This window comes from Mustela nigripes, chromosome 10 (genome assembly GCF_022355385.1).
Source record: "Mustela nigripes isolate SB6536 chromosome 10, MUSNIG.SB6536, whole genome shotgun sequence".
Taxonomy (NCBI): Eukaryota; Metazoa; Chordata; class Mammalia; order Carnivora; family Mustelidae; genus Mustela; species Mustela nigripes.
In genome coordinates, this window is record NC_081566.1 from 13709770 (window position 1) to 13737718 (window position 27949).

At 37.5% G+C, this 27949-nt stretch overlaps 1 protein-coding gene across 3 annotated transcripts in view; it reads left to right on the forward strand.

Moving 5' to 3' along the window:
* Positions 1-27949, forward strand: part of RPS6KC1 (ribosomal protein S6 kinase C1) — a 171332-nt gene that overhangs the window by 122541 nt on the left and 20842 nt on the right. For 2 of the 3 annotated variants that reach the window (XM_059412679.1, XM_059412681.1), the window contains 4 exons: positions 5428-5475; positions 6733-6865; positions 16693-18285; positions 18557-18646. In XM_059412679.1, coding sequence (XP_059268662.1) covers positions 5428-5475; positions 6733-6865; positions 16693-18285; positions 18557-18646 — 1864 coding nt within the window. The remainder of the gene's footprint in view (positions 1-5427; positions 5476-6732; positions 6866-16692; positions 18286-18556; positions 18647-27949) is intronic. The other variant, XM_059412680.1, reaches the window with a different exon arrangement.

The window sequence follows — 27949 nt, forward strand, 5'->3', positions numbered from 1 at the left end:
GACACAAATAAATGGAAAGATAGATACACTGTGCCCATGGATTACAAGAATTAGTATTATTAAATTGTTCGTACTACCCAAAGAAATCTATAGTTTCAATTCAGTCCTTATGAAAATACGTATATTTCACAGAACTAGAACAAATAATAATAAAGTATGTATGGAATCCCAGAAGACCCTAAATAATCAAAGAAATCTTGAGAAAGAAGAATAAAACTAGAGGTATAACAATCTTAGATTTCAAACTATACTTCCAAGCTCTTATAATCAAAATGGTAAAGTACTGGCACAAAAATAGACAATCATTAGAACAACAGATCAATAGGACACAATAGAGAGCCCAGAAATAAACTCATGCTTATATGGTCCATAAATCCATGACAAAGGAAGCAAGAATATGCAATAGGGAAAAGAAAGTCTATTAATAAATGGTGTTGGGAAAACTGGACAGCCACATGCAAAAGAATGAAACTGGACCACTTTCTTATACCATACATGAAAATAAACTCAAAATGGATTAAAGACCTAAATCTAAGACCTGAAACCATAAAACTCATAAAAGAAAATGTAGGTAGCAAATTATTGGACATCAGCCTTAGCAATATTTTTTTGGATCGTCTCCTCAGGCAATGGAAACAAAAGTAAAAATAAACGAAAATGGGACAACATAAAACTAAAAAAGCTCAAGCATGAGAAGGGGACCATGAATAAAATGAAAAGGCAGCCTACTGAATAGAAGAAGATATTTATAAATGATATATCTGATTAAGGGGTTAATATCCTAATACATAAGGAACTCATACAACTGAACACTGAAAAAAAAAATCTGATTAAGAAATGGGAGAGGACTCGAATAGACATATTCCCCAAGGTGTACAGGGGGCCAACAGACATAAGAAAACATGCTCAGTGGCACTTCTCATCATGAAAATGGAAATCAAAATGACAAGAAGTATCCCCTCATTCCAGTTAGAATGGCTAATACCCAAAAGATAAGAAATACAAAGTGTTGGTGAGCATGTGGAGAAAAAGGAACACTGATGAGCTGTTGTGGAAATGTAAATTGGTACATCTACTGTGGAAAACAGCATGGAGGTTCCTCAAAAAATTTAAAAATAGAAATACTATATAATCTAGTAATTCCATTGCTGGGTATTTACCTGAAGAAAATGGAAACACTGAGAGATTAACATGTACCCTGTATGTTTATTGCAACATTATTTATGATAACCAAGATAGGGGGGCACCTGGGTGGCTCAGTGGGTTAAAGCCTCTGCCTTCAGCTCAGGTCATCATCCCAGGGTCCTGGGATCGAGCTCCACATCAGGCTCTCTGCTCTGCAGGGAGCCTGCTAACTCCTCTCTCTCTCTCTCTGCCTGCCTCTCTGCCTACTTGTGATCTCTGTCTGTCAAATAAATAAATAAAATCTTAAAAAAAAAAAAAAGACAGGGAGGCAAACTTAGTGTCTATCTATCAATGAATGGATAAAGAAAATGTGCTGCATATAAACAATGGACTATTACTCAGCCACAAAAAGAACGAAATCTTGCCACTCATGACAACATGGATGATCTATTATGCTAATTGAAATAAATCAGATAGAGAAAGACAAATACCATTTGATTTCACTTGTATGTGGAATCTAAAAAACAAAACAAATGAACAAACAAAAAAATAACAGACTCCTAATTACAGAGATAGAAACTTGTGGTTGCCAGAGAGGAGGTCTGATTGGGGTGGAGAGGGATATAGGCGAAATAGCTGAAGGGAACTAAGACATACAGACTTCCTGTTATAAAATAAATTACAGGAATAGAAAGGACAGCATAGAGAGTATAGTCAATAATATTGTAATAACTTTTTATGGTGACATATGGTAACTACACATATTGTAGTAAGCATTTCGTAGTGTTTATGATTGTTGAATCACTATGTTGTGTGCCTGAAACTAATATAATCTTGTGTAAGCTATATTTTAATTTTAAAAAAAAGCCAGTCACAAAAGGAAAAAAATATATATCTATCTCATCATATGATTTAGTTCTTTGAAACCCAGCATCGTGCCAGATATAAAGTAATTTGCACAACATCAGAGGTATGGTTTCATGTTTTTAGATGTTATCGTGATGGAGGATGCCCCAATATAAGTGCTTAGTTCCGACTTATTTCTAAGCTCTATTCGCGTATTGACATGTGTCTTCTAAACATTTACATCTAGATTTGTTCACATGTGTTTATTGAATATTTACCATGGGAGAGGGATGTGTTGTGTGTTGGAAAAAATATAGTTTCTGCCCTGTATTAGTTTTCTATTTCTGTCATAACAAATGACCACAAACTTAGCATCTTAAAACAACTAAATGTATTATGTTGAAGTTCTTTTTTTTTTAGATTTTCTTAAAAATTCAAGTTAGTTAACATATAGCGCATTATTAGTTTCAGGGGTAGAATTCAGTGATTGATCAGTTGCATATAACACCCAATGCTCATTACGTCATGTTCATCACCCTGTTACCTCCTCCGCTCACACCCTTCCCCTCTGGCAACCCTCAGTTTGTTCCATATAGTTAAGAGTCTCTTATGGTTTGCCTCCCTCTCCGTTTTTGTATTATTTTACTTTTCCTTCCCTTCCCCCATGTTCATCAGTTTTGTTTCTTAAATTACACATCTGAGTGAAGTCATGTATTTGTCTTTCTCTATGTCAAAGTTCTCTGGACCAGAGGACTGACATGGGTCACCTTGGACTATAATCAAGGTGCTGGCAGGGCTGTGTTCCTTACTGGAGGGTCTGGGGAAAAATCCACTCCGTTGGATTGGTTGAATTCTTTGTAGTTGTAGGACTGAACCCTTCCTTACTGGCTATCAGCCAAGAACTGGTCTTTGCTTCTAGAAGCTGTCTGCTACTTCTCGTGCTTTCCTATGAGGTCCCAGAGGCCCATCCCCAGTGCTGACATGTGGGTGTCTATATCTTAGCGCCAGCAACTGTGTATCCTTCTCATACTTCAAATCTCTCTGATTTCCCCTTCTGCCGTATCATTTCTGTGTTTCCACTTCTGGCCAGAGGTAGTTCTCTGCTTTTCAGGGTTGATGGGATTTGATTGAGCCTACTCAGATAATCCAACATAATCTGTTTTAAGGTCTGTACCTTAATTACATCTGCAAAGTCCTTTTTTGCCAGGAACATAACATATTCATAGGTTCTGGAGATTAAGGTATGAACATCCTTGGCGACCATTATTCTGCCTACAATATGCCCATGAAAAACTTGAAACTTGGTTGGGAAATAGGCACGTGAACAAAAAATCAAATGGAAGGGGTTGGTACTGTATACAGTGGGAGAACAAAGAACGGAGAGAATCAGTGTTTCTTGTGCTGAATATGGAAGGATGAGTACATGTTTGATAAGGGGCAGAGGTTGAGGGTGGGGTCGGGTGGGTGGAAGGGAACATGTCAGGAGGAGCAGCAGTAACAGCCATAGCAATAATAGTAACAGTGGCTATCGCAAACACTTTTATAAAGGTGACTTCACTGAAATTCTCACAAATGATAGATGCTGTTACTATCTTCCATTATAGCTTCTGCAGATGAAGTTTTAATGTCTTCACTTTTAGAGTAGAAAGGGCAGAAATATGGTATCAGGTAGTTGAGAGAATTAACATTGATGGCTAAAGTATAGAACATGGTGAGTAAACAGAACAAGATAGATAGAAATACTTAGCTAATAGACTTGGTCACTGGTTATGAAGGTAGGAGACAGGGGAAATTCATAGTGACTGAGGGAGCTTTTTGGTGGTGGAGGTGTTACATGGTTGATGGTGTTACTCAGTACTGTAGGAGGAGAAACAGGGTTTGGTTTTATTTCTAGTGGGGACAGGGCTTTGACAAGAGGAAGGGGTGAGTTCAGAAGGCAACTGTGGGAATATTCAGCTGAATTTAAATGAAGACTTACATAGTGTAGGTCAAACACTTATTAAGGAAGTTCAAAGATGAGGTGGTCACCATCGCTTCAAATTCATCATATCCAACATGGTATTTACCGTCTTCTCCTCAGGCTGGTCCCCCATCTTCTCACCATTCTTTCATTTTCCCAAGCTTGACATCTTTTTTTCATCCTTGACTCTCAGCAATCTGGAGGGGAACCCGAAAGCCCTCTTTACAATGTTTGTAGGTGTTTTTGATGTAAATACTCTGGACATGGCCCATTGCAGATAGTGGCTACTTTTGTGCTGCTGTGGCAAAGATGAAGAGCTCCAGCAGAGACCACGTGGGCCAGCAAAGCCAAAAATCTTTACTGTCTGGATCTCTATAGAAAAAGTTTGCCAACTGCTATTGTGTCTCCAAAATAGTAAAATAATAACATGGTAGAATAATTATCTCTAGTCATTCCTTCTATCCATCAAGATGGGTTCGGGGAAGAGGTAGTCTGAGGGGGCAGTGTGTGAGATCATGCATGGTCTTGAGGTAATTTTTTGGACTTGGGTTTTTTTTTCTGAATGAGAGGAGTGGTGTGATGTAACTTGCGTTTTTAAAAGAAAACACTGGCTGCTATTTAGAGAATAGACCATAGAGCAGAAAATAAGGAAGCAGAGAAATCTGTTGGGAGGCCAGTGTTACAATCCAGGTAAATCTTCGAATCAGGGTAGTAGCTGTGAAAGTGAGTTCACATTTTGGATACATTTTGAACATGGAGCTGACAGGATTTGCTGATGGAAAAAGGAGCTCAGATGAGTCTTGGATGAATAAGCAGTACCAAAAGGGGGTCTTAAGTTGGAGCTTGAGTTATTGAGATCACATTATACCACGTTGCTACATAAGGGATTTTAAGAAGAAAATTGAGACTTTAGCAATGTCTGTAAATTTTTTTTTTACTTCTTCTTAACCATATATGTTCCATGAGGAAAAATTCTTTGTGTAAAATAATTTTTCCACTTAAGCAATGTATTTCATTTTTTTTTAAAAGAATTTATTTATTTGAGAGAGAGAGAGAACATTCACACACGCAGGGGTGGGGAGAGGCAGAGGCAGAGGGAGAGGGAGAACCAGACTCTGTACTGAGCAGGGAGCCAACATGGGGCTTGATCCTAGGACCCCGAGATCATGACCTGAGCCAAAGGCAGATGCTTAACCGACTGAACCACCCAGGTGCCCCTTAAGCAATATATTTTAAAATAAATCTAGGAAAACATAGAAATGTTTCTAAAATAGGGAATTTTTAGAAAAGGAAACTATAATAAAACCTTAGATAAGACTGTTAATCCTGTGATTTGGTGGCTTAAAAAACAAAACACAAAACACCTATTCAAAAATTAATTTTGGTGGAGTCAGTTCCAGCATTTATCCCCAAACCCTTAAAGTATAGTTTCAAAAGTGTACAAGTCAATGTTTCATTGTACTGTGAATAAATTATTACTCATATCTTTTGTGTAGGTTTTACTTGTAATGGACACAAGGACAGAACAGACATTCATTTTAAAAGTAAGTAGAATTTGTATGTTTAATGAATTTAGGCATTTATCTTTAAATTATGCTTTTGAAAGAAAAAAATTTAATATTTTTTCCTGGGTGTTTGGGTGTTATATTATATTTGGGTGTTATATTTGTGGTGATCTATATTTATTTTACTTTCTGTTCTTTATCAGAGTTGATAAATACAGCATACATTTAAAAAGAGTTGTAGGTCATAGAGTATGGAGGTAATAGTTTGAATAAGTTGAAGACTCTTCCCCTGCTGTTTAAATATATAGTGTGTACTTTAAACACATCTCTAATACATTTTGTATTATTTGTGAAGATTACGCACAACTGTACCTTTGATTATGATTATATCCCAAAGAGCTGTAATTTTGCCTGTAAGTCTCTGTTTCAGGTATTTGGGAAAGTTATCTATATCCCTGGTCCTCTCTCTCTCTCTCTCTCTCTCTCTCTCTCTTTTTTTTAAACTAAATTCAATTTTATTTCTTTGTATAACAATTTCTAACTAAATGAACAAGGAGAGAAAAAACCCTGGATTTGTAATTTCAAAATTGAAATGGATTGTGACAGGACCTATTCTAAAATATCCTAATTGAACAATTCCCACAGCATCTAGAAATAATCATTCAGATGAGTTTTATATTTCTTTTTCAGATACTTTTTCTTTTACTAACCGCATGGCAATAAGTCACATTGACATATACTGAAATGAATTTCTTTGCACGTCTCCTTTATCACTGGCATTTCCCCAGATCTTTAAACCAGGCTTTGACACCAGACGCTACCCACACCTTGTTCCTTTGGAGAAACTTAAAGTAGTCTTTATACTTTTTTGACATTAAATTTTCAAATCACCTGTTTAATCTAGGAATACCTTTTGTGTCTCAGAAATTTGAATCATCTCACAGTGTCTACTGCTTTAAAGGTAGAGATAGATAATATATGTAAAATAAAACTTAAGAAAAGGTCATAGAGAAATAACTGTGTGTCATCCTGATGACTTAGTTTGAGAGCATCTCTAATAAAAACACTGACCCACGTAATTGATTTTAATGGCAGCTTTGTGGCATCTTCCGTTCTCTGGATTCACGCCAGATGCCATCAGCAGAGCCTCCAGGGACTGAGGGGCATAGAGCAGCAGATGAGTGGTTTCTCTGAAGCCCAGAGTAACTCGGATAGATTAGTTTGGTTGATAAACACAGAGCACAGCAGGCTCCAAAGGCAACTGAGGGTACAACTGACCTTTTTGTTCTCTGTCAGGGTCTAAGGAAAAGCAGTGAATACAGCAGGAACAGAAAGACCATCATCCCCCGCTGCGTGCCCAACATGGTATGTCTGCACAAGTACATCATTTCTGAGGAGTCCGTGTTTCTTGTGCTGCAGCACGCAGAAGGTTAGTTTGTGGTTTAAAATTGTTTACAGAGCCAAGAGTGTCATCTCCTTAGTTTTTCAGTGTCTGTAATGTCCTTTTTTTACTTCTGTCATTGCATGGGCAGATAAAACATACAAAACCCATGTAAGAAACCGTCCTCTGTCCTCCATTCTCTTTGAGTTGTCAGGGAAAATGACAACCCCAGGTGAACAGGAGGTTTTATTTGAACTACAGTAACATTCTTAGATACACATAACGACTTACTTTCTCCTAGAATTGAGCTCCTGTGATGAGCACGTTAAGGTGAATGTGTGCTAAAAGAGCTAGGTTTTATTTTAGGGATTTTATTTTGTTCTCTGTTCTCTGCTAAAAGGATACATTAATGTTAGATAACGAAAATAAAAAGCATCCCCTGAAGAATTAATTAATTACCTCCTTTTTTAGAATGCATGGGTATTTGCTTAACATTTGACATTACCTAGTTATTCTGATCTGGGTTTTTACGAATACAGCCATTGGCATCACATATGGGTACAAAGCAAAGGCCTGGTGCTCTGCCGTCAAACTATTGATGAAATTTCAGCTCATGGCAGAGGGAACAGGTGGCAAAAAAGTACTGTTTTGATTTGGTTTTGCCCCTTAATACCTGAATTTAAATAAATAGTCTTTTATTTAGAATGACTGAATACAGCATATAAATATAAATCCACATAATGAATATAGGCTTTTGGCCTTAAGAGGTATTTTTAAAACAGTGAAAAAATTTCAGTTATTTCTCATGTTTCACGAAGGTGTTATTTTTATTTTTACATTACTGAGAATAAAGAACTGTTGTGTTTTACTAATAGGCATGACATTTGAATTTAATGCATTTTTCCCAGGAAAATGAGTCATTGCTTCGTGGAATGAGGTCTTTATGATAACTAATGCAAGATTTTTGACGGGGGCAATAAACTATTAATATTGTTTATTATGAAGTACAGCACAAGATAACTACAGATGGAGGGAAGACCTCCATATGTAGTATTTAATAGGAAATTCAGAAGGGGCTCCATGGTCTCTCAGGTATTAAGAGAGTTAATTGCGTGTGTGAATTGGATAACTAATTCACCTTTGTTCAGACATTATAGACAGCTTTTATCTGAGGATACCAGTGCATTACAGACATTATTGAATTAGAGGTCATGTCATCTGATAGCGAAATACAGCCACCTCTGGTGTGGAACAAAATAACTTGCGTAGTAATAATCCATAATAATTTAGAACAAGGTCAGTAGGATGAATGTAATTATAGTCAATATTCTATTACCCAGTGTGGATTATTCATGTTGGAGATTATCTGTGGCAAATTTTCGATTCTAGTTTGCCTCTGCTGTTGGCAGCTTCTTCCTGCTCATTCTCTTCCTTCTCCAGAACACACTTCAGTTTTTCTTCTGCCATCTTCTCACTTTCTCTGATACCCCTTAAAGCTGATATTTCAACTGATTTTACTTTAATATTGAGAAAATCTTTATAATCTTTTTGAAAGCCATGTGTCTAGATTTAGATTATCTTTACCAAGCTTCTTTTCCTTTATTGTTGGCCTCAGCTGGCTTTGAATGGCTACATGATTTTGAATTTCTCTTGGATTATTTAAACTTGGGGGAGGATCTCTTTTTGACTGTTGATTTCAGGTGTCTGCTGCTCGATTTTAAGATTTTATAACACAAAGATATTATATAACAGTGCAAGTAGGAACTGTACATTCATTTAATATTCAGCAAATTTATTGAGCATGTATTATGTACTAGACTCTCTCTTTGGTGAACAAGACAGCAAGAGAGCTTGCCCCTTTGAATCTTACATTCTTGTGATGAGTTTTCAAACAGAAAACCAAAAGCTTGATAATACTGATGAATAATAGGGAGTGCACTGGTCTCTAACAAAGTGAGCTTTAAAAAAATGAACACCTGGGGAACTACTTTAGATGAGGTAGTCAAGGAAGCCTGCTCCAAAAAGGCAACATTTAAGAGGAGTTTTGAATGACAGAAGAAATAACCATTTGGATGAAATTGGGAAGCACATTCTAGGTACAGGCATCAGTGTAAGAAACCAAAAGCAAAAAGGCAAAAACATGAACAAGAAAGGAGACCATTGGGTTGGAGTGTAGTAGGTGAGGGCAGTCGTGATCTATGAGACTCTAGAAATAGGCAGGAGTCTTCTACTGCAGGGAAAGGACTTTGACTTTTATTCAAGTGCATTGGGAAACTAGTGGATCTCTAAAGCAGTGGCGAGATCTGATTTATGTTTTAAGAAAGATCGCTCTGACTTTTGTAATAAAGGGCAAGGAATAGTAATCAGTCAGTGCATGGTCTAGACAAGAGCTGATGATGGCATGGCGTTCTGGAGTTCTAGCTGCTATGCTTTGAGGGTAGGCTCTGGGATCTGTGATAGATTCTAAGTCAGGGAGAGAAGAATATAGGCAACTTTTTTGGCTTTACCGTGAGCAATCAGGTGAACTTTATCATGGGCGGTTTGCTATGTTTTACATAGTCGTGTTTGTTACTAATGTGAATTAGAAGTCGTGCATATATCATACACACATTGCTTTTATATGTGTAAATAGCTGTTCCTAAAAATCAGTGTTGAACAGTTGTTTTCTCTTTTATGAATGCTTGAATATTTATGATGTGTGACTTTAACTTCCTTATGGTTACAGGACTATTCAAGATTCAGGTAAATCTCTCAGACTCATTTTCCTTCCACTTTTAATTCATTTAGTCAGAAATATATTGGTGCTTACTGGGATACAGGCTCAGTTCTAACATGGCAGTGAACAAAACTGATGGAGACTTTGCCCACGTAGAGCTTAGCATCGAGAGGCAAAACCAACAATAAGCAAATACGTGTCAGATGGAGATAAGTTCTGTGGTGAAAGTTAAATAAAAGAAGGGGAAAGGGGATGCTGAAGGGGTGAGGTGGGAGTTACTGTTTTATCTAGAGTGGTCACTTCATTAAGAAAGGGATGTTTGGCCAGTGACCTGAAGAAAGTGAGGGGGGAGCATTGTGGGTATGTGAGGGAATAGCATCTCAGCAAGGGAGAACAATTAGACTTGGAGCCAAGAGTGTGGGTGACATATAAGAAATAGCAAGGTTACTGTGGCTGGAGCAGAATGGGAAGAGCTTGGAGGTAGGGAGGCAGGTGGGAAAATCCTCTGTGGTCTTAATAGGCCACTTTAGGAACTTGACTTTTTTTTTTTTTTTTTTTTTTTTTTTTTAGCACAATCATGGAGGGCAGGATTCAGGGGCAGAGGGAGAGAAAGAATCTCAAGTAGACTCCATGCCCCAGTGTGGAGTCCAATACGGGGCTTGGTCTCACAACCCCAAGATCATGACCTGAGCCAGAATCAAGAGTCAGACCCTTAACTGATTGAGCCACTCAGGTGCTCCAAGAACTTGCTTTTTCTTCTGACTAGATAGGAGGTGGTTGAGGGATATTGAGCAAAGGAATGACAAGATAGGGATCGCTCTGGCTGCTTTGTGGAAAATGTAGTCTAGGAGGGCAAAGGCAAAAGCAGGAGGCCAGTATGAACATTTTTGCAGCAATCCAGTTGAAAATAATTGTGGCTTGCACAAAGTGTTAGTGGTAGAGGTGGTGAGAAATGGTCATTAGATTCTGAATCTATTTTGAAGTTAGAACTGACATGATTCTGCTTTACATGCCTGCAAGGTTTTCGGCTCACAGAACTGAAAGAATGGAAATCCCATTTACTAAGATGGGGAAAGCTATCGGAGGGGTGGATTTAGAGGAAAAAATCAGGGATTCAGTTTTGGACCTGTGAGTATGAGATGCTTCTGAAATGTCCGGGTGGCACTGAGTAGGCATTTGGATATACCAGGCAGGATTTTAGGAGAGAGATTGAAAATGTTTATTGTTCTTATTAATGAATCCCTTATTTTAACTCTGGAGAAGACAAGGTGAGAAAATAATTGTATTTAGTGCAGGCCACATGCATTATTAAAACTTTGACTTCCTAAGAATAAGGGATTATGTCATTTTCATCATCTGTATCCCAGCATTTAGGAGAATACTTGGTACATAGGGTACATAGAAGATGCTCAGTGTATAATTGCCTGATACTGAGGAGGTCAGAGAAAAGGTGAAATGCCTAGGTTGGAAGGAATGCCTGCAAGTGTGGATACACCAGATAGGCAGGGGATGGGAAAGAGTTTTGCACCAAGTCACTTGGGGACTCGAGGGGTGAAATGATTCTCTTTTTATTAACTGGTTTCTTTTTTTCAAAAAAATTTATGAAACTAATATATAAAGTAATATTTTTGAACTATGTATAGAAGTGTATATAAAGTAAAAATAAAAATTCTTCCTTCTTAGTCACTTTAATGCCCAGTTCCACTCTCTAGAAATAGGGGAAAATTTCCAATGTGTATAAACATATACTTTCCACATGTCTGGTTAAATAAAACAGATCTTACAAATTGTTCTATGGCTTGTTTTCTTCCCCATCTTAACAATGTACCTTCGACAGCTTTCCTTGTCAGTACATATAGGTCTGCATTAAGACCAGTGTAGTGGTTAGAAACAAGGATTCTAGAGCCAGACTACATTAGTTTGTGTGACGTTGGGCAAGGTGTTTAATGTTTTTGTGCCTCCATTTCCTTATCTATAAAATAGGGATGATAATTATTTACCTCATACAGTTGATAGGAGGATTAAGTAGTTGATCTATGTAAAGCACTCAGTGCCTGGCACCTGGTAAACTGTGTATTTCCAAATGTTGCTCTTGCTGTTTTGAATAAAGAATATTTGGTTGTACTGATACTATAATTTATTTAACTCCTCCCTTAATAATTGGTATTTAAATTGTTTCTAGTACTTTTTCTTGTATATCTGTGTATTTTTGTTTTCTTTTTTGAGAACTATTTATAGCATGCATTTCTTGACGCAGAATTGCTGGTTCAAAAAATGATTTTGATCATTGTTCCAGCAGTATTTTATCGTACATATTAAAGTCAAGTCCTAATTCTGGTCAAGCAAATTTAACAAATATTCTTTGCAGTCTTTCAGAAAACCAATAAATTAAAATTTAATAAGAGTTTTTATTAAACTTTATGAATTGTGGATTTCATTAGCTTAAAATAGCTAATAGCTCTAAGTTTTATGTGCTTCAGTGAGGCTTATAAAGGTGTCATTCATATTTCTGAAGTGTTAAAAATTATAAATATGGGGGCTCCTGGGTGACTCAGTGGGTTAAAGCCTCTGCCTTCGGCTCAGGTCATAATTCCAGGGTTCTGGGATCGAGCCCCACATCGGGCTCTCTGCCCAGCAGGGAGGCTGCTTCCTTCTCTCTCTCTACCTGCCACTCTACCTACTTGTGATCTCTGTCTGTCAAATTAAAAAAAAAGATTATAAATATGTTAGGTATTTTCTACTTATATTTTGAGAGATTTTTTTAAAGGATAATGTTTTTAATGTTATAATTATAACATTGTAATTATAATTGTAATAATAATTACAATTATACTGTTGACATTTGTGTAAGTTTGTCTATTAGGCCTGATCTTAATTGATAGAAAGTAAAACACACTCAGCTTTTGTGGGTTAGAAATGTCAAAGGACATTTCTTAGAAGTTTTGTGGTTTTCATGATTTTGTCATTGAAAAAAAGTATGGGATAGGACCAAAATTTTATTTCCATAGTTCCATATCAAACCTTAAATTTAACTGGGCACCCAGCAAAGAATGGAGAAGGGCTAAAACAGTTTCAGTTTTTGAAAAATGCAGAGTTTTTATAATTCATTCTAGGGTACTTGTTTAGGTTAGGAACAAATGTTATGAAGATAGTGCCAACCATCACATTTAAGAATTCTATGTAATAATGAGAAGAATAGAAATTAAGGGAGATGACATATTTGACTAAACAAATTGGTCAGCTTGCTATCATTCAGTAAAAGCAAGTTGCTGTGAAGATGGCATTACACAGGCTTATAGGAGAAGATTCTGGGATAGCCTATCGCTAAAGGAGTTTCACAACATGTATCAGAAGCATTAAACATATTCATGCTTTTTGATCTAGTCTTTTCATTTCTGGAATTCTGTCCTGATGAAATTATCAAGCATGTTAAGTACTTCATGTAAAAGTACATATTATTTTAGTTATAAAATAGTAAAAGATTGGAAACATTGTAAATGTCCAACAGTAGATGAACATGTAAATACCTCCTAATGTCTGTCACATGGTTATGCTATATAGCCACTGAAGTTCATGGTCTCATGAAAATTAGAAAATGTTTATGATGTGATGTTAGTCACAAATAAAAAGTCTGGAAATAAATGTACAAATAGTTAATAGTGTTTTTAAAAAAATATTTATCCATTTATTAGAGAGGGAGGGAGAGTGCTTGAGTGTACTCTCATGAATGGGGGTAGGACAGAGGGAAGAGAGAGACGCCCAAGTGGATTTCCTGCTGAGCATGGAGCCCAGTGTGCGGCTATATCCCATGACCCATGAGATCATGACCTGAGCCAAAATCAAGAGTCAAATGCTTAACTAACTGAACCACCCAGGCACCTGTAGTTAATAGTTTTGTGTTATTATTGTATTTGTATTCTATTATTATAAATAGATTTGTATTATTTTGAATTTTTCTCTTCTGTTCTTTTTTGTATTTAATTTTTTTGAGACCATATATTTGTTTTAAAGCAGAAAGGAAGCATGACCCAAAATAATGATACTAATATTTATAGACTCTTATTCTTAAAAGATTTTCAAACTACTGGGAAAGATGTCATCTTTTTATAACCCGATTTAATAACTATTTATTTAATACCTATTATTTTACATGCTAGGCAGAATCCTCTCCTTGTAGTTTTTTTTTTTAATATAATTTTTTATTTTTTATAAACATATATTTTTATCCCCAGGGGTACAGGTCTGTGAATCACCAGGTTTACACACTTCACAGCACTCACCAAAGCACATAAGACCCTGTAGTCTGGTATAGGAAATGGTAAAAGTATAGAAGTATGAAAGTAATATTACCGTGAAACAGAACATTTTAAATGTTGTAAGAGGGACTGAGTGATATAAAAGATTCAGAGAATCTGAATCCACTGAGGGCATGTCAGAAAATTGGTAAAAGAAACCAAATTCCTGAGGAACCATCAAGAATGGTTAGGATTTTCACAAGTAGATATTGGAGAAACTAGTAAGAAAAAAAAATTCTTTAAGTGGTAGGTATAGTTTGAGCAAAAGCCCAGCATTGGTTATATTTGGAGGAATCCAGTTCAGATGAATCATTTGGTGAGTTGAAGGGGAGGACCGGATCATAGCTTGACACATTGTATTACTGAGGGGTTCAGTGCCTCTGTAGAGTTGGTACATACATTATTTAGTAGGTGGAGGGAATTTGGGTTCTTGAATGGAGAAATCATACAAGTCTGTGCTAAAATGGAAGATTAGTGGGCAGCAATTAGTATGGTAGAATGATACAGAAAGGAATTAAAGCAGGGATCTAGTTGCAGCTATAAAGTTATTCCAAGAAGCAGATTGACTAGAGGAATCAGTAGAAGAGGAAGACGGTGTAAAATATTATGGACACATGCTGTAGGACTTGGAAACTTGCCCAAAAGAACAAGGGAGGAAAAATAATCTAAGATTGGCTTGAAGGTCAGAAAGAGGAAGTGATGGGGGAGAAGGAGGAGAAAGAATTTAAGGACATTGAATTTTAGATTTCAGCAGTTCATCCAGGTGAACTTGGCCTAAGAATGTATGCAACTTCTCTTAGAACTTTACTGGGTACTGTTTCTTGCTGTTATTGGAACTTTGCAACTGCAAAGACTATCTACTTTGTGTTGGCACATCTCATTCTGATGAGTTATCATTTGAGTTAAAGCAGCACTGACTTGAGTGCCCGTCACGTCGTGCACACTGTTTAGGCAGTAGATACAGAAAGATGAAAAAGATGGTCCTGTCCTCACAGTCGTCCCCATCTAGGAGAATGGAAAACAACATACATTGTTTCAGTTGGACTGCTTACAAGAATCCCAGCTCCGGGTTCAGGCTTTATTGTTAGTGTGTCACAACAGACATATTTGTGATAAGAGGAATGTGGCTATTGTTGTCAAATGATGAAGAAAATGATGGAATCAATGCATAGCTTCTTTTGTGAGTTTCAAAGATATATATGAACCTTAAATTTTATTTGAATATGGGGAAATAGGAAACACTAAGTATAATCTAGTCAGGACAGAAAGTTAGCTAAGAAAAAGAGGGAAAAGTTAAACACCATAATGTCCAATACTCCTAATTATTGTCAAAATGGGAGAAGATTATTAACTGGGTCACAGGGAGAGATGTCTCAGTATCTTAGGATTAATTTTATGACAGTTATCCTTTATTATACATTTACTTTATAGTAGGCACAGTACTGGGGCTATTTACTGAGTTCCTCTAAATGAAATGAAATGCCAAGTACAAAAGGATTTTTTTGGATGCTTTTTATACTAACCTTTTTATACATATAATTGACTGTCAGAGATTATTTCTCTTAAGATTGTTACCCTTGGTATAGGATGCTTAATAAGGACATTAAAAAGGTGCTGGGGGAAAAAAGTTGCCTTCTCCATGTTAATAGAGGGATTTATTTTTAACACATTATTTCCCATTTTTGGAAGCTACAGTTAACATTGTCACAAAGTATGCATCTGCAATTATCGTTTATAAGATTTCTAGATCAAATTTAACTAATATAATACAGTGAAGCTTTGGTAGGTTTTTGATACTTAGAGTTATTTGTTCAAAGATTCTAATGAGCAAAACAGGTAGAGTTTTTAATGGTTAACATAACACAAAAAGAAAAGTAAGGGGAAATAACTAATAAGTACTCCTGGTAAAGCATTGGCTTCCTTTATGTTTATTTGATTTCTGTGAAATTGATTTTTTAAAAGATTTTATTTATTTATTTATTTGACACAGAGAGAGATCACAAGTAGGCAGAGAGGCAGGCAGAGAGAGAGGGAGAAGCAGGCTCCCTGATGAGCAGAGAACCTGATGTGGGGCTTGATCCCAGGATCCTGAGTCATGACCTGAGTTGAAAGCAGAGGCTTTAACCCACTGAGCCACCCAGGTGCCCCTGAAATTGATTTTTACGATTTTACTTTTCCATAGGTTTCTTGTATATCTCAGAATACAGAACCAGAATTACAATAGTTGGCCACATTAATGGCTGCCCAATCAATTTTCCTCAATTGCTTTACTTGGTCTTCTACATATATGATGTATATGGGGGGGATGGGGAAAATGTTATTAATATGTCATTTACAATGGCATAATTATATACCTGATGCTGTATCTCCCCTCTGATCTTGGACTGGGCATAATATAGAATATTATGGAATAATATTGTTGATTTTTACCCCGTATAGTCTATACAATTTTAAGAGGACTTATTTATGTATTTCCACTTGGCCAAGGGGCCATGCTTCAAAAAATTATTACATAAACAGCTCAGAACATAATCAGATGTTTCAGCAGCTAAATCATATTTAAAGCAGTGTTCTACTGTGGGATTTCATATTAGTATTTGTTAAACTAATTTCAAAGGGAAAGACAGGTTGTCATTTAAAAGATAATTGGTATCAGGAGATATGTTTAAAACTATACTCAACAGTCAGCAATAATAAGAAAGCATTTCATTAAAATGCTTGTTTTACAGCATACTTGATATTAATGGGTATCATTGTCTTGCGTTTGGTTGATTATTGGAATGCTCTTTGTTTTTCTGAGGGCTTCAATAGGTAACCATTACTTTGGGGATCTTAAAAATTTTTTTGGTTATACTTGTTCACAGGTGGCAAACTCTGGTCATATATCAGTAAGTTTCTAAACAGAAGCCCTGAAGAAAGCTTTGACATCGGGGAAGTGAAAAAATCTACACTTACCAAAGTTCACCTTCAACAGCCAACTTCTAGTCCTCAGGACAGCAGCAGCTTTGACTCCAGAGGAAGTGACAGTGGAACCATGCTCAAAGTTCTGCCGTTGAAGACTAGTCTTACTCCAAGCTCTCAAGATGATAGTAACCAAGATGAAGAAGGCCAGGATAGCTCTCCAAAATGGCCAGATTCTGGCTCAAGTTCAGAAGAAGAATGTACTACTAGTTATTTGACATTATGCAATGAATATGGGCAAGAAAAGATTGAACCAGGGTCATTGAATGAGGAGCCTTTCATGAAGATTGGAGGGAGTGGTGTTGATACCAAAGTTACTGAAAGCTTCCCGGCACACCTTGCCGCTGGCAGTGACAGCCCCAGCACCCAGCAGATAGCTCGTGAGCTGAAGTTCTTTGCTGGAGATGATGATGTAGAAGCAGTTAGTTCTCCAAGAACGTCAGATTCCCTTAGTAGATCTAAAAACAGCCCCATGGAATTCTTTAGGATAGACAGTAAGGATAGCACTAGTGAACTGCTAGGCCTTGATTTTGGAGAAAAACTGTATAGTCTAAAGTCAGAGCCTCTGAAACCATTTTTCACTCTTCCAGACGGAGACAGCACTTCCAGGAGTTCCGGTGGTAGTGAAAGCAAGGTAGAATTTCTAGCTCAGGACACCATTAGCAGGGGCTCAGATGACTCTGTCCCAGTCATTTCTTTTAAAGATGCTGCTTTCGATGATGTCATTGGCACTGAGGAGGGAAGGCCTGATCTTCTTGTAAATCTCCCTGGTGAACTGGAGCCGACCAGAGATGGTGCAGCAGTGGGAACGACTAAGTGTCTGCAGACCGACATAGGCATAACTGAAAGTAAACTGTTGGAAGCCCCCGATGTTTTATGCCTTCGACTTAGTACTGAAAAACGCCAAGCAAGAGAAGAAGAAGGCACGGAGGAATTGAGTGATTCCTCTGGCCCTACATCCCAGAGTCTAGCCGAGAAACACAATGCCCAGGGGGATCTTGGGATGTTATTTGTAGCAGCTGCTGATCATAGTAGTTCAGGAGACATGTCTTTGTTACACACCGATTCTAAGTTCCAAGGACTTGGAGTGGTGGAGTCGGCGGTAACTGCAGACAACACAGAAGAAAGCTTATTCCATATTCCTAACCCACTCTCAGGTGCTAATGAATATAATGTAAACACAGACACTTTAAAAACTGAAGAAGTATTGCTGTTTACAGATCAAACGGAGGATTTGGCTAAAGAGGAACTGACTTTATTTCAGAGAGATCCAGAGACTAAGGGAGAGAGTGGATTAGCCCTAGAAGGAGACAAGGAAATACATCAGATTTTTGAGGACCTTGATAAAAAATTAGCACTAAACTCCAGGTTTTACATCCCCGAGGGCTGCATTCAAAGATGGGCAGCTGAAATGGTGGTAGCCCTTGATGCTTTACATAGAGAGGGAATTGTGTGCCGCGATTTGAACCCAAACAACATCTTATTGAATGATAGAGGTCAGGAACTTTTGCAAATGCATTTCTTTTTATTCGCTGTTGCTTCCAATTAACTGAGTAGGCGTTTTATCTTGTAATTAGTATCTTCATTTCCTGTCTAGAGCTTCATTATCAGTGCGGCAAATTCACCCCCAGTAATAGCTTCTAGTACTTAATGATGCCATTATTCTTAATGATACTGTTTTTAGCTACAAAAGGAGTAATTACAGTTCACTTCTGCAGAAAATGGAAGAGAAAAATGTTTTGATTTCTCCTGTCGTTTTGTTTTTAGGACACATTCAGCTAACGTATTTTAGCAGGTGGAGTGAGGTTGAAGATTCCTGTGACAGCGATGCCATAGAGAGAATGTACTGTGCCCCAGGTTAGAGCAATCTCCTAAAATGTTTCACTTGAAAAAGTAGTTCAGCAGCTCTCTTTTCTTTGCAGAAGTTGTGTTTTTCACTCACAGTTCACATATGTATTGGATTTGAGTATCTCTTTAATCCTCCAAAAAAGAAAATTTGGAAATTAAAGCATTGTATATTCCAATAGAGGGGTGTGTGTGTGTGTGTGTGTGTGTGTTGTTGTTGTTGTTGTTAAACAGGTTTGTACTTTAGAACTGACAGTGCAGTCTGTCTTAGACATGTTGTAACTTCTTAGTGTTTAGAAGGACGTTTAAATACCCCAAACCTCTTTAACTGCATGGTTTTATTAAGATAAGAGTGGTAGCCGACAAAGGGGGTAAAATGGATAATAAAAAAAAGTAGAATTAAAAAAATGCAATATTGTGACTTCAATGATAAGCCAAGCTGGGTTTGTAGAGCAGATTTTAGAGTTCTTTTCTGTATCTGAGACATTTTAGGAAGCATGTTCTTCTTGGTTTAAAATAGCCAGTTTAGCCAAATATTTGACACAGTAGGTTACTGTATTGTCTTTGTTTCTTAAAAATTAGAGATTTATTTCTGGGGTGTGTTAGATCCTTTGCTGGTAATGATAGGTCATTTAAGCATCTGAATTGGATTTAAGTTAGTGTCTCTGTCAGTGCAGATGGGGCTATATCTGAATCCAAAGTTTGTTCACCTTTTGCCTACCTTTTAGCCTCTTTGGATGGTCTAAGTTGCTTCACTTGTCACCCCAATAGCTTTCAAAGGAGGTTCAAACTGATTATGTTGACATGATCTGCTTAGTTGTTGATTAATACAGTATTTAATGCTTCCTAGCTAACCAGCGTATTATTGATGCTAACATTGCTTCCCTGCATAATGGGAAATGATTATAATTAGGATCGAAAGAGCTATATTGTTTTTAGTTACAACCTTCATTGTTAAGAATTATTTCTGTATTGGGGAATAGCAAAGTTTTTCAAGCTGCAAAAGCAAATAGCCTAAAACTATTCCCTGAAAACAATGATTTGGATTTTTTTCTTACTGTTATATCTTTTCTTTTCTACTTCCTTCCTTCAAGTTAGGGGTGTTTGATTTTATTTTTTTCTTAGGGGCAATAGAGCATGACTATATTTTTGTTTCTCTCAAGTAGATAATATTATGCTGTTTCTTTTGAAGTCTTAGTATGATTTAGTTAATGGGATAACAAAAATAATTTCATAGTGTAATCACTTTATAATGGTTATCTGGTTCTTTTTTTTTTTTATACTTCACCCCCTTTTCTAATTTGATAAATAACATTTTAGGTACCAGTGTACACAAGTACATATGTTAATTGTAATGAATTTGGAGGTTTTAGAATCAAAATTAAATCTGGGAGTTCTTTGACATGAAACCTGTTAAATCCAGAAGTGAAGTGCAGTATAAACGTCACATCAAAACCAAATGTTTGTGAGACATTGTATAATATTTATAACTGACTCCTTATTTCCTATTTTTATTTTCACTCTCTTATTGAAAACTATCGGGTCATCCTTTGGCATTCCAGCAGATTGTTTCTTCAGCGTACAGTCCTATACTTTAATATTCATAGCATGTTGACATCCTGAGAATTTTAATATATGTGGAACAAAGCTATACTGCATTCATCAACTAATACATACTTTTAATTTTGTGTACTGAAATGCTGAGTTTAATCCAGATCAGTTTCCAGATTTTCCTTTAAAGCCTTTCCCCGGAAATCACAATTCTAATAGTTTACCAGCAGGTGGCAGTCTACCATTAATGGATTTTACTGTCATCTTCCAGGTTGCCCTTCACTAACATTTGAAAAAAGCTGTCATCTGAAGAAGGGCTTTGTTTTAATTATTTGCATGAAAGAATTGTACTTTCAAGCTTTGTGAGTTGCAGAAGTGCTCTAGCATTATGGCATGCACTGAACAATGTGGAAAGTCTCTTCTGTTCTTTGGGCCTACTAATTTGTTTTATCAGTTGTGGGGGGAAACAAAACCAGCAGTGGCCTTCACTGAAAAGTAAAGCTAGTGTTGTAATGTAGATGATCATAAACCCAGAGAGTTACAGAACACAGTTAAGTCCGTGTTCTCCTAACCCCTTGCTTATAATATAAAGGAACTGGGACAAAAAATTGTAAATTACTGTTTATTTCAAGAGTGAATAGTGGTGCCACTGATAAAAACTGTTAAGTAGGTTTTCCTCCTCTTCTCAAAGTGTGGGTGCAATGCTAATATGCTAATATTTCAGTGCTTAAAAGTCACGAATCCATTAATACATGGGGACAGAGAGTATTAGTCATCTTCTGGTCTGCCCTTAGAAACACTGTAGGGTTGCAGTCATTCTCTCCCACATTTCCTCTGCCTTTCCGTTTTCCAACTCTAACCTTAGTATTATTGTCCAAGTAACTCTAAAGCATGTTAAGCTGCTGATGTTTGGTTAGAAAGTAAAGTTGTCATAAGATTGGATGAGAATGATCCAGTTCTGTTTAAACAGCATGCAGCCTCTACCCCGACCCCTCCTCCCTCCTGGGAATCCTTATCTTGTATTTGTCCTAAAAACATGATCCACCTGCCCTGTACTTTATAATATCAGCAGTGTATCTTTTCATCTTGTGGATGATGTGCCTTTATATTTTGAGAAAAATTTCCAGTAACAGATTCGATTTACATGGACAGAAACTTGAGCACATGCCAAACTAGCAGGGGGGCCATTATTCTGCTCTATAAATAAGTTTAAAAAAGAAACAACACACACACAGAAACCTGTGAATCAACATGTTTTGGTCTAATTGAGGGGAAAAGCAAGATAGATAAATTTTGAAATGCAAATGATCACCTTCTGTTATTGAAGTATAGTTTCTGCCAACTTTGCGATCTCAGATTTTAAAAAGTCATAGTCATTTTAACAGTGTGTACTACCAAGGATATCTGATGTTCACCAGTTTCTACAACAACATGAAGAACTTTTTTAAAAAGTTGCCACTTTTTTATGTTAAAGAAAACAAGTCCGTAACAAAAAGACAAAACCCATGGTGCTTTCTCTGTCTACATCTGTGAAAAAGCAGGCAAATAAATGGCCGCAGCTGCAGGCCGATCAAGAGGGTCTTGAGAATACGAATTCACTGATCAAACCCAGCCCTGTTTTCAAAGTCGAAGCCATTCCTTTTAGGTTCACTTTGTATCCTTAGATTACCTAGGATGATTCTCTAGAAAGGTTTTATTTTAAATAAACATCATTCATGGTAAATGGGTTCCTTTCATACCAGAGAAACACAGGACAGAGTTCAGGAAGAGAAAGAGCAAAGAAATAGACTCCCAAGTAGAAATAGGTTGTATAGCGTGACAATGTAAACATAATACTGTCTAGTTTCCACGTTAGGAAACTTTTAGATACTTTATTAAGAGACTTGTGGACAGGTTGCCCTATTTTTGGTGGTGAGCCATTACAGAATAAAAACTAGAGTAAATTGATTATTCTTCTCTAGAGGACTTCTTTGTAGTTACTCTGATTTTGTTTTTTTTTTTTTTTAAGATTTTATTTATTTTATTTGACAGAGATCACAAGTAAGCAGAGAGGCAGGCAGAGAGAGAGGAAGGGAAGCACGCCCCCCACCGAGCAGAGAGCCTGATGCGGGGCTCCATCTCAGGGCCCTGAGATCATAACCTGAGCTGAAGGCAGTGGCTTTAACCCACTGAGCCACCCAGGCACCCCTTTGATTTATTTCTATATTTGTGTACACACACACGCGCACACACACACACACACACAGGATTTTATGTGCGCTATCATCATAACTATTCATTTATCATAACACAGAATAAATTTTTGTTATAGCATTTTAAGTGTAAATGAAGAATAAAGTGTCAAGAAAGTATTTTTTACCAGTATTTTTCCCCTTAACAGTCTTGACCCTTCATTATAAAAATGCAGCTAGAACCTGTAATAGCATATAAAGTACAAAAGACTATATTTGAAAGTTTAATAAGCAATCTAAGGCAAGTGAGTAAGATTGTTTACATGTTCATTATCATGCTAATATAATCACTTCAGTTTCTTACTCTGGTCTCCACAGGTTGATGCGGTATCCTCTCCCTGGGTGTCCTTCACCTTTATTTTCCACTCCATGATGAGCCTTTATAAATGCTTGAAATTTACATTGATATTTCTCATTGAATACTTTTCAGACTTTAGAATTTATAGGTGAATGTGTGTGTAATTGAAGAAGTCCAAACTGCTTTTTACTGCAGTCCGATCTCCACGCTCCCAGATGTCAAATGACAGCTTTGCTTCCTCTCTTAGGCGATTTCACACTTGGAAACAGCTCACAGCTGACAGTGAAAAGTGAAACATAGAAAAATCATGCTGAAAACTATCGGCAAAATTCAGTTTTAGAGCATAACATTTATTTACTACCACCCTTTGCTCTTCTAGCCGGACTTTATCAAATAGTCCATGAATATATTTTTTGAGGGTAGTCTCTTCTGCCCTTTTTCATAAATGTATCTTACATGTTATTTGTTGCCTTTTTAAACATGGGGCTCCACGTGATAGTTTTGTATTTGATATATAGATCTAGGACTCAGCCCATGGATGATTTAAAATACCATGAGGATGTCATAAGTTTAAGATTTAGAATCATAAAGTGGAATTAAGAATTAACAACCTTCGGGGCACCTGGGTGGCTCAGTCATTAGCCGTCTGCCTTTGGCTCGGGTCATGGTCCCAGGGTCCTGGGATGGAGCCCTGCATTGGGCTCCCAGCTCAGCGGGAGGCCAGCTTCTCCCTCTCCCACCCCGCCCCTGCGTGTGTTCCCTCTCTCACTGTCTCTCTTTCTCTCTCTGTGTGTCAAATAAATAAAGTCTTTAAAAAAAAAAATTACCAACCTTAAATTTTTTTCCATAACCATTAACTCATAGGTTGGCCTTGAGCATGTTAAGACTTTCTAAACCTTAAAAAAAAAGAAAAAGGCTTTCTAAACCTTAATTTACCACTAGTAAAACAGATTTGTTGAGTATAAAAAAAGATCACAACAGATATCAAATCACCTAATACCCTTCTTACACAAAATGTAGTCCAAATTCAAATTCATTTTATTAAGGCAAGAATCCCCCCCACCCCCTGCCAAGGATAAATACTGATTTCTTGTCTGCTGTTTAGTAGGGTGAAAATCATTATTTCACTTGAGGATTTTCTTTTCTTTTCTTTTTTTTTTTTTTAAGATTTTTTATTTATTGTCAGGGAGAGAGAGTACACACAAGCAGGCAGAGAGGCAGGCAGAGAGAGAGGAGGAAGCAGGCTCCCTGCTGAGCAAGGAACCTGATGCGGGACTCCATTCCAGGACCCCAGGATCATGACCTGAGCCGAAGGCAGCGGCTTAACCAACTGAGCCACTCAGGCGTCCCTCACTTGAGGACTTTCAAAGTGTATGTGTATGTACACACACACACACACACACACACACACACACACACACATTAACTTATTTGAGAGAAGGAGAGCACAAGTAGGCAGAGAGGCAGGCAGAGGGAGAGGGAGAAGCAGTCTCCTTGCTGAGCAGAGAGCCTTATTTGGGGCCCGATCTCAGGACCCTGGGATCATGACCCAAGCCCAAGGCAGATGCTTAACCAACTAAGCCACCCAGGCGCCCCTCCTAGTATATATTTTTACTCATTTATAGAGTATTTACATAATATATATGATGTGAAAATGAAGGATTTATGGATAGTATTTCATTCGGAAGAGGAAAGCCAAGACACCTTTTGAGTAGGGTGAAATTTGATTGTCAAGATTCTCAAAAAACAAAATTGTTTAAAGAAGAATCATTTTGTATATGAGAATTTGGGGATCTTAGGTAACTTCACCAAACATGAGGGAATGCGAAGTTAAGAGGGAAACCATATGAATATAGATGTATATATTTTTTTAAAAAATTTCTTTAAAGGTTTATTTATTTATTTATTTGAGAGAGAGAGAGAGAGAGAGACAGAGACAGAGACAGAGGGAACACAGGCAGGGGGTGATGGGAGAGGGATAAGCAGGCTTCCTACCTAGCAGGGAGCCTGATATGGGCCTCGGTCCTAGGACTCTGGGATCATGACCTGAGCCAAAGGCAGACACTTAACGACTGAGCCACCCAGGCACCCTAGATGTACATTTTGTCTTTTTTTTTTTTAAGCTGTCCCACCTCCGGTCAGCCCGTATCTCCCCTCCACCCCTGTAGTTCTTAGATGTACATTTTGAAATAATAATGATATAGCCAGGAAATACGGATATATCTCTGGGGAGGCTTTAATTTTTCCCCCAAAGGAGAAAGAAGAAAAAAGCAAGAGGGAGCTATAGAAATAATTTTTAAAGAGTACAGTATTTGTGGTTAATATTTAAACATTATCTTTTAAACAGTAACTCTTTTGTTTGATTTACTCTTAAGCAAAACTTCACCAGTAACTCTCTTGTACATAGTGGATGCTCTAATGTTTTCCTTGAACAATTAGCAAGTACTTTTAGTCCTTTGCCTTTAGTTTTTATTGTCATAAAGATCAAATCTCTGTCTTCTTTGGGGGAACCAGTAACTTTTCCAGTTTGCCATAGAACAGTGAAAATTTTACACTGATGAATATTCCCTGATGTACTTTACCCCTGTCTTTTGATGAAGCTTGTGCCATGAGTATAGAGTCATATTAAGACAAGCAAAAGAGCTTGCAGTCAACCCAAATCTTACCTAGTCCAGGGAAGCCCCTCCTGACAGAAAGATTAAAGAGTTGCTTTATACTGTTTTGAAAAGTCTGGAACCTTGGGATCCCTCCCTAGGTAAGGTGTATTTTGGATCTCTCACAAATCCCCCCAGTGATGGGCCAGTCACCTTCACCTCTGCGTTAAGGTCACTCCATGTTGAAATAGACCCTTTCTGAAATTATACTTCTCATCAGGACAAAATATGATTTGTCTCCACTGATGGGAATGAGGCAGAATAATAGCAAAGTGTCCCATCCTTGTGATTTGGCACCTTAAAGGATAACATATTAGCTCTTCTCAGGAGAAGAAACTCTTCGGCTATTAGAACTAGAGAATTTTTAAGAGTCATTAGTAATGTTTTCATACGGAAGAGGTGAAGTACAAGATCTCTGTATGTTTCATAAGCTACCCGTTATACCGGGGGTGGGGGGTTACCTCAAACTTTAGATTATTAAGAGGATATTAGTTTTAACCTCTTATTTACTCAAAATGATTTTCTTTCTGATCTGGGACAGATTCTTTTTTTTAGAAGAGGAACACGAGACAAGATACTTGCAGTTTTAAGTAGTAGCTGCATTGTAATGCTTCTTGATGTTCAGGTCTAAGTTGATTTTTGGCAACTATTTGGTTACTTAGCCTCACTACCATATTATTGTAAAAAGGAAAATGGCTGCCTTTTACCTCTGATCTTTAATGCAGAAGAGATAATAGTCTTAAATACTACGTACCAGAGCTACTGGCTAGCTACTTTGACCAAAGCATCCGTTTCCATAGTATATAAAATTTTGTCAGTTTGTGTATGTGCTGCCGAAGTGAGCACAAAATTTTGTCAGTTTGCATCTCCATGAAGTAGCCAGGGCTTACTCCTTCTGAGCAATTATTCACAAATGCTTCCTTCAAATAAATGTTTAAAAATGCTAAGGTTTTAAAAAATTGATGACAAAGCAAATGGGATTCCTTAAGCTCCTTTAATAGCAGTGCATGGAGCTCGGGCTGCCTAACACGGCGACAGCGGTGCGGGGCGGGTTGAGGGGGGAGCTGCGTCTGTCATTTTCACAATTTTCAGTTAGCCTTTTTCTCATCAATCAACTTTAATGGCTTTGGTTGGGTAACAGTGTGACACCCGATGGCTATTCAGAATGGAGTTGTTGTGATATGATCAATGGAAAATGGAGCATGCTGTTGGTTGTTTTTTTTTTTTTTTTTTTCCTACTAGAAATGCAGGGTGGGAGAGTAAGCAAGATTGTATAGAGCTCAGAATTATAATTGTAATCAGTCAACCAGAAGTCATCTGGTAGTTATCCATTTCTCATTTTAAATCACAAGAAATATAGTAATGATACCTATAAACTCCCTTGAACAGGTAATTCTTGGTTCCGGAATGCTGAATCAAGTTAAATCAAGGAGTTTAGTGCAACTTATGCAGATAAGTGCAGGAAAGCTCAGAACATGGTTGCCAGGTCATCCCCGCAATGAGAAACTCCAAGCTAGGTAGCGAGAAAAAAGCAGATTTAAGTATTTGGTCAAGCCCAACTTGAATTCTCTGAGTGCAGTGTGTCCTTATGTCCAAGTCCCCACAGTACAGCTGGCCCAGGGTTTCAGGTAATTAAAGTGCTTGAAAAACCACTGGATCAATAAGGTGGTGGCAGGCAGCAAGGCTAGAGCCTGGGTTGAACCAAGAAAACAAGTGTGTGAAAGGTAGAGGCGCACACTTCTCCCATCGCCCTGTGGTGCAGTGAAGTGTGGAGCTCTGGCTGCTGCACGCTTCTCTCTGGAAAGTGCTAGCCTCTGTCATCGGCCCTCTCTGGATAATACTCTAATGGATGAGAGGAATGTGATACTGATAATTTTTAAGTAGTTCATGCACGCTACTCAACAAATAAGGCGTTTGAATAATCAAGAGTACAGAATTGGAGGATTTTATGGAATGGGGAATGGAGGAGTAGGCAGCCAGCATTTTCTAAAGTAGGATCAAATACGGAGAGAGGGGAGCAAAGTGCTAATTCCAGGCTCTAGTTAGTTTATCACTCTGAGAATTAAGATCTGCCTAAGAGATGTGAGACCTTGGGCAAGTACATTTCTTCTGTCCAAATGATTTCATTTAAAATACACGTTCTCTTGAACACTTGTGTACCTTCAGACTTTGAAACTTTAAATGTCTCAACTTTGATTATTTAGTTTATAGGTATTAGAGAAACAGATCATCCCTGGACTTAAAGTGAAATTTTATTCTCCTAGTTGATATGACTTTTAGTTTTGCTTTTAGTTGCGACATTTTGGGGAAACTTTTCAAAAAATTGTCTCTACATCTAAAATAATTCCCTTGGGAAACTAAGAGGTATAGTTGTCCTCCAGTTTACTTAAGTGAGGTTTTTTGGGGGGACATTAAGAGAATACTAACATACTGATTATCTCACCAAACTAGGAGCCCGGTATCATAGGCAGTTTACGCACTGGTAACACCTTTCACGGGACTGGGTGCCTGGACTGCCACATTGAACAGGGGCACGGCAAACCCCAAGTCACCTCCCTGTCCTGTCTTCTTCCTGCTCCTG